At 41.1% G+C, this 14,022-nt stretch overlaps 1 protein-coding gene across 11 annotated transcripts in view; it reads right to left on the bottom strand.

Moving 5' to 3' along the window:
* ANKHD1 (ankyrin repeat and KH domain containing 1) overlaps positions 1-14,022 on the bottom strand; it is a 102,401-nt gene that overhangs the window by 50,223 nt on the left and 38,156 nt on the right. For all 11 annotated transcript variants that reach the window (XM_064725355.1, XM_064725356.1, XM_064725360.1 and 8 more), the window contains exons 4-10: positions 11,933-12,080; positions 10,974-11,121; positions 9,719-9,952; positions 8,167-8,261; positions 5,489-5,726; positions 5,119-5,310; positions 3,539-3,648 (exon numbers count right to left, since the gene is read on the bottom strand). In XM_064725355.1, the coding sequence (XP_064581425.1) occupies positions 3,539-3,648; positions 5,119-5,310; positions 5,489-5,726; positions 8,167-8,261; positions 9,719-9,952; positions 10,974-11,121; positions 11,933-12,080 (1,165 nt within the window). The remainder of the gene's footprint in view (positions 1-3,538; positions 3,649-5,118; positions 5,311-5,488; positions 5,727-8,166; positions 8,262-9,718; positions 9,953-10,973; positions 11,122-11,932; positions 12,081-14,022) is intronic.

Genomic DNA, 14,022 nt, shown 5'->3' with positions numbered 1-14,022 from the left:
ACTGATGCCTTAAAACCATGCTTGTCCTTAACATGCTTCCTGATGCTTACAAGCATCAAAGGCCAACCTCACCTAATGCCTGCCTGGCTCTATGCTCTCTAGAATCTTCTTGAAGTCCTCCTGCTCGTCCTGCAGAAGGAGAAAGAAGAACTCACAGCTCTCTCTCTGCAACCAAAGGTTCCTGGTCATGAAGACCTGGAACATGAACCTAAATTGGATGAGATCCACCAGCTGAAAACTGGTTTGTTGGCATGAGGCAGGCAAGAACAATGGTAAGACCAAGCAATGAAGCTCTCATGAGTTCACACTCCTACCATGAGCCATTCAGATCCACAAAGAGGGCACAAAGGTCAGACACAGCATCTTGGTTACAGACAAGATGGATTTTTGTTCCCTACTGGAAAAACAAAGAATTTCATTGTACTTTGCACCATCCAGAGAGTGCAACAACCAGAAAGTGTTGACTACAAAAATGAGCTTCACTTGTCCTACCCCACTTTACACAAGACTAAGGGCCAAGTCTAAAAGAGCCAGAAATCCCTGACCTTCCCCTGATGGTTCAAAAACCAGTAGGGAAAAACATAGCAGAACCTCAGATTCCTCCCTGTAACAGCAACACAGCAACCCCCAGAGTTGTGAATTCAAATTCCAGAAGACTGGCTGCTTTTGTAGATGTTTAAATGGTGTCTCATCCACAATGCATAAACCCACAGTCTGTCACACACATCAAGGAAAGGGAGTTTTTAATTTAGGAGTCACATTAGTGTGAGGGATGCTATCACCTGAAGGCAAAACAATGATCCCTGCCATGACAGAAACACGTCTGCAAAAGCATTGTGTCACAGGAGAAGAATTAAGAGGTAGTCTGGCATGCTGGGGTTTTTTACAATTAGAATTATGTGGATGCCAGGCAGCCAGTTTTAGTCTTTCAAGCAAAGCAAGATGTGGAATATTAACAAGTACTGAAGAGGTTTAGGGAGAGCCTGACAGTGTAAAATGAGAAAAATACAAGGATGAAGGTGTCCTCATGGGTTACCTTCTATCTCTTCAATTCTGCATAAAAGCTCCCTTAAATCTTGTAGGAGAAAGGTAAATTCCATCACTAGACCAACTCCTGTGTAGCACAGCTGCAAGAGGATGCAGGCTAAATTGGGATAAAAAAATCCCAATTTAAAACTCTTTTCTGTATTTCCCAGCTGAGAAAAGCTGAGATGATCTCACTGCCCAAAAAAGAACATCTCTCTTTTGTTTGCAGCTACACTGAAACAGACAAAGATGCAACCACCTTGTCAGGAGCAGAGCTGCCTTCAAAAGGGACACCAGAATCTCCTTTAATCCAGGTGTGACTCTGCATCAAGAGGGTCCTTTTAGTTTATTGAAAGGTAAAGCAGCTTAAAAGCAGGATATCACCTCTCATTAAATATCACCAATGCTCATTGTGAGATTTACAGTCCCTAACCTGATCCTTGTGGGAACATTTATGTACCTCCCACATCTTACCTTACACAACCCTTGAGATGAAGGTAATTGCTGGGAAAGACACTAAGAAGAAATAGGAAAGAAAAAAAATATTCTAGGAAAAATTATCCTTTCACCTTTGACATTAAACAATCCTTGCCACATTGGTAAATAGATGTATTACTGAAATGCTGGATATTTTTTTCCTGAAGTCACTAAACCATATTTCTGCTTTCAAAAAACGCTTTTATCAATTTATATTTCAGAGTTCCAATCTCCAAACCTTTACTCACATAGATCACAAAATCTAAACTAGCTGTTCTGTTCCCATAAAAGTTGCAAACAAGTAAAATTTACATTTGATCCAGTGGTAGCAGCTCAAGCTGAGACCCTGGAAGTCCCTGCTCCTGGAGGGGATGGGGGAACTCGAATGTAACTATGGCACAGATGGGATCACAGGCTGAAGGCTTCAGATGTGCCTCAGATTCAGTCATTCATACATTTGGCAAATGCAAGTTGATTTCAAGATGCATACATTAACAAGAAAAGGTGCAGGCCTGCCAGCTAGTTTTGCTACAGATTTTGACAGGCTAACTCTGTAAGGACATGGAAAAGATCCCTTGAAGAAGGGCATCAGAAAAGCACAGAAGAATTGTTAACATGCCAGACTTCATGAACAATTAGTCACAAGGAGAGAAATCCATGGAATTGAAAGGATTGAGCAGTTCTCCAGCAGACAGATGAGCACTCTAACACTGCTCATTTCTAGCACTACTTGTCATTGCAGAGCTTTAAGGAAAAATTAACCCCTGAATGAAGAAAGTTCATCCCAGCCATCATTTTTTTACATTCTCCTGGTGTTTACAAAGCCATATTGCTTTGAATGCCAGAGCTCTCAAGATCTCCACTGAATGACATATCATGATCTCCTGAACTGAATGACCTATCTGATATCCAGGATGAGTCCCTGAGAAGCATCAGTTCCTGTTTGCACTCACCACATCTGTTTGTGCTGAGATGTGGTGGTAATTTTAACCCAAATTCATACAAAACTCTATGGGGACTAGAATCACTTCTCATAAATAATCACAGAATGATCTGGGTTGAACAGAACTTTCCAATATCCCTGCTAAAATTCCATAATCCCCCCAAAAATATGATTTTCCTCCCTGATAAGAACAAGTTAAGCAGAACATTATTGACATTACTGCAGAAGAATTAATAAGCCCTAAAAAAAAAGTAAAGTCTCAAAGAATACTGTAAATATTATTCCAAATTACAGCATTAGTTTATTTATATTTCTAAATAAAACTCAAAAAACTTCATTAATGACTGAAATTTAAGTAACTTCATTAGCATGCTGATTTAGCAGGTTCAATGAGAAATTTTCCTGGCTTTCTCAGTTTTTTAGAAGGAACAAAAATTTCATAATATCCAAACAAAACCCCAACCCATCCCCCAAGCAAAATAAAACACAGAGCAGTGAGTACACAGGGGGGGAAAAAAAAAAGGAGAGTAATCCTCCTAGGCAAGCAAAATAACAATTTTTCCTGGTTGACATAAGGCTCCTCAACACCTTTGGAAGAGTAAAGTATCAACTGTTTTCACTAATTATAAGTCAAATAAGTTATATCTCTGTAGCTGATGAAGAGGCAATTTTGGGTCTCCCAACAACTTGGTTTACATTACAGAAAATAAAAATGGGGAAAGCAATGTGCAAAACCCAAGAGTTAGAACAAAGTAAAGAGATCAGATTATGCTGATCATTTAGAAGACATTGCTTTGTTTGGGGTTTTGTGTAGCAGCTTGCACAAGTTAAGAGACTAAAAATGTTCAGAGACCAACACTGACATACAGAAGCAGGAATTCCTACTACTAAAACATTTTAAATTCAGAGCAGATTACCCATAAGAACTTGTATTTTGTAGACCAAACAGAATATGCAGCTCTAATAAAAACTTCTTTCATCCCTCTTTACAGAGCCATATATGAATCACTATTCCTAAGCTCATCACTGTGTTCTCTAAGCACACAGGCTTGGCCTCAGAGTTTGAAACCACAAATGCAGGAGAAGCCTTACCAGATCAGCACCAGCCTGAAGCAACACATCTGCCACATCTGTGTGTCCATTTTCACAGGCGTAGGTCAAAGCTGTATCTCCTGTTGCTGTAGTGGCATGAACATTGGCTCCTACAAACACAACAGGTTTTTCATATTGATGTGTCCTTATCAAGTATTTCACATCAGATAAACATAAAAATCTCTGACAGCAGCTATATCCTACTGAGCAACAGCCTCCACAGTCCAAGAGCACTGCTCTCATGGCACAAATTGCTCTCATAGTGAAAACACTCCAAGGAGAGGTGGTAAGGCTTGGAAAGAGCATGACTGACAATCCAAGCAGTTAAACTGATGTGCTTGCTTATTCCTACAGTCCCTCTACAGCAAGGATTTCAGTTGTTACATCAAGTAAAAGGGAACCCAGACAGTTTTGCAGACTGTCCATTTGACTCAGAGCTGTATGCCAAGGGAGACCAGACAAAATGCACATCACTGAATTAGTATAAATACAGCAAACCCATACACTTCAACAAATCTGAATTAGTATAAATACAGCAAACCCATACACTTCAACAAATCTCCCTTCTTTCCTGCTCTTTAAAATCACTTGCTTTAAAACCCTTTTTTTGAAATAATTTGTCTAACTTCATGTACACCAGCTCTCTGAAAACTACACATCTCTTGATACATAACACATTATTCTTAGAAAAAAGAAATGCCAATGTGATTAGCCATTTTCTTATTTTTAAGGTGAGAGGTATAATTAGAGACTCCCTGATGCCAAAACAAGGCTCCTTAATCAACCTTCTACACTATCAGCAGTGAAGTGCAGGCAGTGAGCGTTCCAAGGGAGCTGGTGACAGGTGTCACATGCTGGTGTCCCTGCACCAAGTGGCACAGTTGTTACTGTCCCTCGATGAGCAGGGAGCTTCACTTTCTAAAATTACCAATCCAGCCAATTTTATGCTTATTCTTAGAGCATACAAATAAATCACTTTCCACAACAAGGAATACAGCTCCTTTTTCTTTATTATTTTAAGCAGAATACTTTAGACTCTACCAAGTTTATAAACTGAAAGATGATCATTGAAGCATCATTTTAGCCCAAACTCCAGCAAGATTTAATTTTTACTACTGTGTAATGTAGCAGTAAAACTCATTCATCACAGAAATTCAGCACATTCCAGAATCTGTCTTGCACACTACTTCCCAGCACACCATTCCTAAAGAACTGGTTATTCAGGGAGACTGAATGCAGATAACCAGGCTTAGTCAAAGCTGGAGTAGCAAGCAAAGCCAAGCATTATCTGTATTAAAATTCTGTCCTAGATGCAGATAGCTGGAAACAATGTTTCTAATGAATGTGGATGCTTTCTAGATATGGAACAGGATCACCTGCTCCAGGAGGCACTTTCCTCTGTTACCAGTATCAAGCAATACTGAGGTGCAACATGCTTTTTCCTTCTTGCTAAACTGTCACAGGATACTGTTTCTTGTTAGAACACTGCCACTATCAAAAGCCCAGGGATGTTCCAAATCATACAAAACACATCAAGTCCATAGTATCTGTGGGCTTAATCACTTGCTCTGAACACATACCTGCTGCCAGCAAGTATTTCACCAGTTCAAGATGACCCTCTTGAGCAGCTTCCATCAAAGGTGTTGAGCAACCAAGCTCTATATCAGCTCCTGCCTTAATAAGGAAGTCAGCAACTTCAGAGAAGCCTCCACAGCAGGCCAGGGTCAGGGCTGTTTCCTGCGTTTCCTCTGTCTGTGCGTTAATATTTGCCCCTGGGAAACAAAACATCCATTACTGACACTGGCTGGGGAGGTGAATGCTCATCACCCCCACAGCAGTTTGGGTGTTTGAGCTCTGCTCTGTGGGTACAGCAGTATCAGAGCAGTGTGCACAGGACACCTGCTGGCCATGGATCACACGGTGTCCTTCTGAGCTTCCACGGGATCTCACCTTGTGCCAGCAGCAAGGCCACCATCTCTTCGTGGCCTTCCCGGGCAGCTTCCATCAGAGGTGTGTATCCCTCATCATTGACCTCCTCCAGGTTGGCTCCTCGCTCGATCAGAAGCGCTGCCAGCTCCACGTGGCCGCCACAGGCAGCCAGAGTGAGCGGGGACTCGAAGGAATCCGCGGGCATGTTCACCTGGGCACCGCTGTCCAACAGCAGCCGCGCCACCTCCACGTGCCCGTCCTGCAAGAAAGGACAGCCAGGAGTCACAGCTGGAGCCACTTCATGCTGGAGCTGCAACCACTATCAACCAGGCCTGAAAATGATCCTATAAAAACAGGGCTTTTTTATTTATCATTGTTTAATGGTAATACTTGGACCTAACCAACATTGAGGTTTCCACCTATATCTAGGTGGAACTTATATGTAAGTCTTATATCTAAGACTTAGATATAAGTCAGGTTTAAATGCATGAGGTAAAAAGAAACACCAACATACATCTAGCTCTATTTCTTGAGGGAAAAAGAATTATGACATAAGACTTAATCTGCAGCACAATCTTTGGGACACAACATACTAGAGATAGCAAACAGGTACCATAAGTAATAAACCCCCTCCATGATGAAACCTCAATCAACAGAAAAAAAGATTTTCTTATTCTTTGTAGTAGAAGTTGATTCATGACTTCTACAAACAAAAAAATAAAAAAGCCTCAATTGGCAACTTCTAGACCCTGGGAATGATACCTGCAAGAGAAACTGAAGTGAGTAAGGATAAGGCAGGTAACAGGAGGAGAGAAGACTTGGAAAAACTCTTGAAGATGACTGAAAAATGCCCAGGGATGAAGTCATAGAACAAGAGAATGAGGATTGCCAGAGCAGTCTGAGTCCTTACCAATCAAAGCACATAGATGTATCTGGCAACTTCTCAAGAAAGCACTGTTAAACCTCTCAGCTACTTGTAATAGACAAAGTACCTAAAATCTGCATTTGACTGAAGGTGTAGTTGGTGGAGAGCCACAACATCAGCAAAAGGGGAAAGCTTAAGCTGACCACGAAGCAGGTTGTAGGTAACCTGAGCTGGACAGCAATTAGGGGTGCACATTAAACACAGGCTGTTGTTCTCAGAGGTTGAGAAACCTAAAAGCCAACAGCCACCTCATTAGAGGCATTACCCCAAGTGTGGCACTGTCCCGACCAAAACAAACTCTGAGGCACTTACAAAAGGACTGGTGATCAGAGACCAGACATCTCAGCAACCTGTACCTGCTGCATTCCTTAGATGGAAAGAGATGGAGATTGGGAACAGTCACAACAATTTGGTGGAACAGCTCCCTTGTGCAAGGGTGCAGCTGAATGATAACAAAACACAAATTCCTTGTTATGGAGTTGGGACTTCAAAGGCTCATCTTCCTTTCTGCTGCTTTCAAATGTCAATACAGTCTATAATGTCAGAACACTCAGTCTGAAACACCTAAGAGTTGAAAATACACAGGCAAACCTGACAACTCTCCCCAGGTGAGCTGTTTCACAGCTTCCAAATTAAGCCAGTCCTTGGATTGTTTCACCAGGAAACCAAGAAAAAGCAAACAAAAAAAACCCAGCCTAAAGAGAACAGTGGGGCTGATGAACCTTTAGTCTGCAGTTGTGGTGCAATCTCCTTTAGGTGACAGCATGCACCCACTGTCCTTCTGAATTCCTTACTGGCACCAGGCTCTCCTCCAGGGAAGGCTATTCAAGGATTCAATTACCAGCTCACTGTGGAGGACTTGGACACAGCTCCCCAGCTACACCCTGACCTTGCTCTCTTGCATCATCACCTCACAACTGCACTGAAAGAACACTTGATCCTCCAGCTCTCAGCACACTGGAGGAACACTGCAGCCTATCTTCCAACGAGTACAGGCTACTGGGAGAAAAATCTGTTTCCCTCTTTTTGCTGTGCTTCCTATGGAAACAAGGCCCCTGTTCTTTCTTCAAAGAAGTCCCCCAGATTGAAGAAGAGAGAAAAGGTCATCCAAGATCTACACAGAAATGCTCTGACACAATAGCACACTCTTTATTAAGATGATGCTCTTGGATAGGGAAGTTTTTCCTCAATGGCTGCATTGAAATTATGTGGACAGTTGCTAGAGAACTAAGAACTACATTATTTTTCAAAATAAAATGGTAGGTCAAAAGAAAAACCTCACAATCTCATTTACAGAAACCTAGAAGAGAGCAAGTCATCTCTCCATGCAAAACACTTCCGGCAGGGATGAACAGACAATTGTAATGCATGAATCATCCAGCTCAGGGCACTTTTGGAAGGCTCATTCCACGACACACTGAGAGACCTTATTTATAAAAACAGAGGTGGAAAACACACTAAAAAAAAACCAAAACAAAACCCTAAACTAGTGATTTGTACTACATCACTGCACTGCAGATTAGTCACCCTAAACTTCACACAGAGAGCATTTAAAACACCACATAATCCCTCCAAAAAATTGGAGTATTTTTCCTTTGTGAGCAGTTAGACTGAGAAAGCTGGTGGGAGCTGCAGTAAGCACTTTTTTTACAATAACAACACACAAATTCACTTGCAGCCCCCAAACAGCTTGTTATCCAAGGCTCACTCTACTTTATCACCTCTTGCATTCCTCTCTCCCTGAGGAGGGAGCAGCACAAACAAAGGTATTTACCATGCAGGCCTCCATCAGCGCCGTGTGCATCTCATCAGTTTTGTGCTCTTGATCAGCTCCAGCTTCAAGCAAAAAACGAACCATATCTAAATGGCCTTCAAATGAAACAGATAAAATAAATAAGCATTCCACATCATCAACTTTTAGTAGTACAGACAATACATCTAATGAAATAATTCAGATTTTCACAGTTTGCTGTTAGAATCTTCACAAGTTACAATTGGCAAACATGGCTTTTTAAAGTACTCCTTAAAAAATACCAATGCAAATGAGTCAGCAGCCTTCAGAAAGCCTTTCCCAAAGATATTGCTCAGCTGTGAGATGGAGACAGACCTGTCTAATTCAAGTTTACACAAGAACCTTTCCTTGTGAGTAAAAGCTGTGTTTATTCCCTACTGAACTGTACAGTGACAGATCATTTAAGAGTTCCTTCCACAGCAGCATTCAACTGGGGGAATTATCTTTTAGGGATGGGTCCATGTAGGTCTGAACTTTAAGCTTTTTAATAACACTCACACATTTCTAAGAACTAAGACACACATTATATCATATTATCTGACATTATTTTTAAAAGCTTCTACTGAGCTTTACCAAAACTTGATTTAAACTCTATCACAGTTTCTGTCATTTTAGACATAGTCCCTTCTAAGTTTTTAGCCTCTGGATGAGCATTCTTCTCTGTGGGAAGACTTAGTCTTACAATACAGGACATCTCTGTGATTCAAGGTTTTACATTCCATGACTCAATCAGGTTCTGGGTCGAAAGAAACAGGAGTGACTCTCCAACACATTCAGGGGCACTATTACTGGCATTTGTCTGTAAGGAACTATCATATCCTGTAGGAAATCCATGACAAATCCAGAGGCAAGTCCTCAGATGTTTATACATAGTATGTATCCTCAATCTCAACCACAGAGGCAAAGCCTAAAGACACCATGACAATAATCCACATCCTTCTTTTCTATTTGTAGAAAAACAATGAAGCACAGTGGGTTACCACTGCACTGTTACTTTACATAGAAGCTTTAAATAGCAAAAGAAATTATGTCAAAAGTCCCTAAAAGTTCATCACACTTAAGAATTCATAGCATTCTCCCAAATTACACTGAAAGAAAAGAATCCAGTAATAATGGAGGCACTGTCTCCTCATCAGATATTACAGAAACACACATTCCAACTTTGCATGTTCTGAAAAACCAACAGAGATGTTTTCAGTATTCACAGACAGCTGGTGAGGGAACTGGGAATTAAACTGGGAATGTGGTAGTGGGTAGGAGGAGAGAATGGTGGTGTGTCAAGGCACAAGTTTGGACACAGCCAGTTACAAGTTTTCATCTGCAACATGTCAAACATGTCCACCACATCTGGACACAAATACAGAATTAATGCCACTACACCACACAGAAACATTTAGTGACATTGAGTTTAAAACTAAAATCCAGTTTTACAAAACTCTTAGGAAGACATTCAAAGTATTGCTGAAAGTTTTAGTCAGATAAATCCAAGCAAACAAATTTAAACCATTCTACAGAACAAGGCAAGAGACAATACCTTTATAGCATGCGAGTGTAAGTGCACTTTCTTTGAACTCGTTGGAGTGAGTGTTGATTCCTGCACCATATTCCAGCAATACTCTTGCAACCTCCACATGCCCTGCACTGGCTGCTTCCATCAGGGGGGTATGTCCATTCTCATTGTGATCTTCTATGTTAGCACCAGCTTTCAGTAGCACCTTCACCACGTCCACAAAGCCCCCGGCACAGGCGTAGGTGAGAGCTGTGTTCCCTGCACAGGAGAGGTTGCATGAGAGCCCTTCCATCACCCACCCCAACAGGGAGGAGCTCAGTGTTTACAGCTCCAACAAACCCAAGGACATCACCAGCAGCAGCCTTTCACCTCACAGCAATGTTCCTCCAGCCCATCGTTCCAGGCTTGTTATAAAACCCAAAATGACTGTAACATGAAAGTTGATTTTTTTCAGTTTGACTGTTATGTTTTCTACTTTAGCACACAAAATTAGATCAAATAAACATGCACAAAAAGATCAATGAGTAATTGTTACTGTACAGCTGGGGGGTGATTTTTTGTTTTGTCTTTCTTTTTGTTTTTGCCTGAGATTGTATCATGTAATTCCTTGAAAATTTTCTACTGCTGGCTGAGAATAAATTTATAATTTAAAACTCTGGTACTGTAAGTGACAGACACTCACATATGGCTCATGTTTTAAATGCTACAGTCAATTTTAAGGTAACTTAGCTTAAAATGGCTAAACAGAAAGATAGAAGAATATCTTATAGTTTGGACACATGACTTGGTTGAAAATTTGGACAAAGTTTAAATTCTATCTTAATAAACAGACTCCAACTGCAGGTTAATGCTGTCAGTGAGGTCAGTTAAGCTGTGCTCAAGAACCAGCAATACAGAGAACATTCAATGCACTCAATTTTAACTCCTCTTTAGTAAAAAGGACAGACAGAAATAACTGGTGTTGATGGGATGTGTCCCATGGCCATCTTACTGGGTAATTTTGGATTATACCAATGAGAAAAGATAAACTTCATTTTTTTTGTTCTCTAACACCAAAGTGGTTTTTGCAGGAACAGTGTTTTCCATTAGAATTTTTATTAAAACCCATATTTAATAATGGCCAGTTCAGACTCCAAACCCATTCAGTGCAGTCTGGTCCACTCCTAACAGTTCCTGTCACGTTTTCTTGTGAATGAAAGTGTTAGACAAAACCACAGATGTTCAGAAGAGCTGAGTGCCTTCTGTGCCAGCCTGACTAACTGTGCTGCTGCCCAGTTACCTGTGGAGGACTGTGCATTGACATCTGCACAATGGACGAGGAGGAGTTTAACAATATCCACGTAGCCTCCACTGGCAGCTGCCATCAAGGGAGTGATGTCCCCTTTATTCCCTCGGTCTTCAACGTTGGCGTGCATGGCTAGAAGCACCTGGGGAAAAAAATTACTACAATGAGCAAATTGCAACACCAACCTTTTGGTTTTAGTGAGACTGGTTCCCCAGCCAGCTGCCACATCCCAGTGCCACCCCCAGGACCATGCACAGTTACTGCCTGCATTGGGTTCTGCTGCAGAAAATCTTGAATTTCTGCACTTGTTCATATTTAAGTTCCAGTGAAATATGGACATTTTCACAAGTCACAGGGCAATTTACTGACCAGAATGACAGCACAGAAAATATCACCTGCAATAATGACCAGGTCAAGCACACAGGTGAGAAATTGTCTCCCTGCCCTGTGTTTTGGCATCAGAATGCATTTCTGAGAACTATCACCTAAACATTTCAAAGCAGCTGCCCTTAGATACAGAAGCAATATAGCTCAAAATTAACAGAAATGAATGCACTGTTGATATAAATGTGATACAGAAAAAGGATTGTGTGACTGAGACATGAGCTTTTAGAAGGTAACCAGTTGTAGCATTTGGGTTTGCTGCTATTTTAGATATTCTTGCTTGGCAGAACAGCTGGACTGCATCTAAAACAATGCCAGAAAAGTCGATACATCACAAAACACAGGATTCATTCCTCAGACAAGTCCCTTCAACCTAAAGCATCTGTGACTGCATTTTCCATTACAGAAACCCAAACAATAACTAGAAACCCACAATAGCTGTATGCACTAATATTCTGTTGAAATAATAAAAAATTATAATAACCACAATAGCTAAAATGTTTACCTATCCAAGAAGCCCCTCAGACAATGCTTCACAAATGTTTTAGTTCTAACTAACTGTTACTTACTTGTGCCAATTCATAATACCCTGCTGAGCAGGCCAAGCAAAGCAGACTCTCCCCCTCTTCAGTGTGTTCATTCACGCTCCGTCCCTCATCCAGCAGCTTGCGGACAGCGTTCACATCCCCATCGGAGCACGCCTCTGCCAAACTGCGACTGCAAAACAGGGACCAGTCAGCTCAAAACACACCTGCAACGCCTGGGCAGCTTTCCTAGGCAAGGAGGAAGCCTTTCAGTAAAGGCTCTGGGCTTCAGTGCTAAGCTTTACTTGAAAATACACCTTATATATATGTATTTTAAGTTTATCTATATACGTACACAATATTTCCACAGGTGAACTGGAGACAGACACTTTCCATCAGCTGCTAACTTGTAATATGCTCTCATACAAAGTAAATGCAGAGAGGAGTGCTCAAAGCTGGTTTTTGTGGTGTTTGCAAGACAGGAGCAAACCTCTCTGATGCTATTCCCCCTTCAGGGAATGCCAGAGACACAGAGGCTGTGACCATGACTAACTGCTGACTGCAGGTGCCAAGGCAAATTCCTACTGCAGACAAAGCCAAAAAGTCAGCAGCCAAGTATCACAGAGACCACTAATGTCAATACTCCCACCAGAAAAACTTCTGCAATTAAGAGAGCAATCACCTACTCTCCTACAGCTAAGAGCTTGAACTTTCTTGAATAAGAACTCAGCTCTCTGGTACACAGAGCATCATGTTAGAAAGTAACATTTTTTGTACTTTCCTCTTATCCAGTGAAGTGAATAATGGGACAGTAGCTACACCTTGAGATGCAATCTGCTTCTGCTAGCAGCAGAACAGCACCATTACTAAGTACTAACTATAAAATTACCTGAATTTGAAATAAAAATCCCATTCCACAGCTGGGGAATGGGGGTGGGTCAGTACATACAACTAACTGGATTTGAAATAAAATCCCATTCCATAGCTGGGGAACTAGGGATGGTCAGTACATACAATAAACTGAATTTGAAATAAAATTCCTTATTTGGGGAATCAGGGGTGCTCAGTACATACAATTACCTGAATTTGAAATAAAATCCTATCCATAGCTGGGGAACTAGGGGTGGTCAGTACATACAATTACCTGAATTTGAAATGAAATCCCATTCCATAGCTGGGGAATGGGGTTGGTCAGTGCATACATAGAACTTGATTTGAAATAAAATTTCACAGTTGGAGAACTAGAGGTGGGCAGTACGTACAACTAACTGGATTTGAAATAAAATTCCTTATTTGGTGAACCAGGGGTGGTCAGTACATAAAATTAATTGAATTTGAAATAAAATCCCATTCTATAGCTGGGGAACAAGGGGTGGTCAGTACATACAATTAACTGAATTTGAAAAAAAAATCCCATTCCATCGCTGGGGAACCAGGGGTGGTCGGTATGTAAAATTAACTGAATTTGAAATAAAATCCCATAGCTGGTGAACCAGGGGTGGTCAGTACATACAGGTAATTGCATCTGAAATAAAATCCCATATTTGGGGAACCAGAGGTAGTCAGTATGTAAAATTAATTGATTTTTACATAAAATCTCGTTCTGCAGTTGGGGAACCAGGGTGGTCAGTACATACAACTAACTGGATTTGAAATAAAATCCCATAGCTGGAGAACCAGGGGCGGTCAGTATGTACAATGAACTGGATTTGAAATAAAATCCCATAACTGGTGAACCAGGGGTGGTCAGTATGTACAATGAACTGGATTTGAAATAAAATCCCATAGCTGGTGAACCAGGGGTGGTCAGTATGTACAATGAACTGGATTTGAAATAAAATCCCATAGCTGGTGAACCAGGGGCGGTCAGTATGTACAATGAACTGGATTTGAAATAAAATCCCACAGCTGGTGAACCAGGGGCAGTCAGTACATACAGGTAACTGCATCTGAAATAAAATCCCATAGCTGGAGAACCAGGGGTACTCAGTACATACAATTAAGTGAATTTGAAATAAAACCCCACAGCTGTAGAACCAGGGGCAGTCAGTACACACAATTAAGTGAATTTGAAATAAAACCCCACAGCTGTAGAACCAGGGGTGATCAGTACATACAACTAACTGGATCTGAAA

Source organism: Zonotrichia leucophrys, chromosome 13 (assembly GCF_028769735.1).
Source record: "Zonotrichia leucophrys gambelii isolate GWCS_2022_RI chromosome 13, RI_Zleu_2.0, whole genome shotgun sequence".
Taxonomy (NCBI): domain Eukaryota; kingdom Metazoa; phylum Chordata; class Aves; order Passeriformes; family Passerellidae; genus Zonotrichia; species Zonotrichia leucophrys.
Note: the sequence above shows the minus strand (reverse complement) of the source record. Positions and strands in the feature narration are given on the sequence as shown.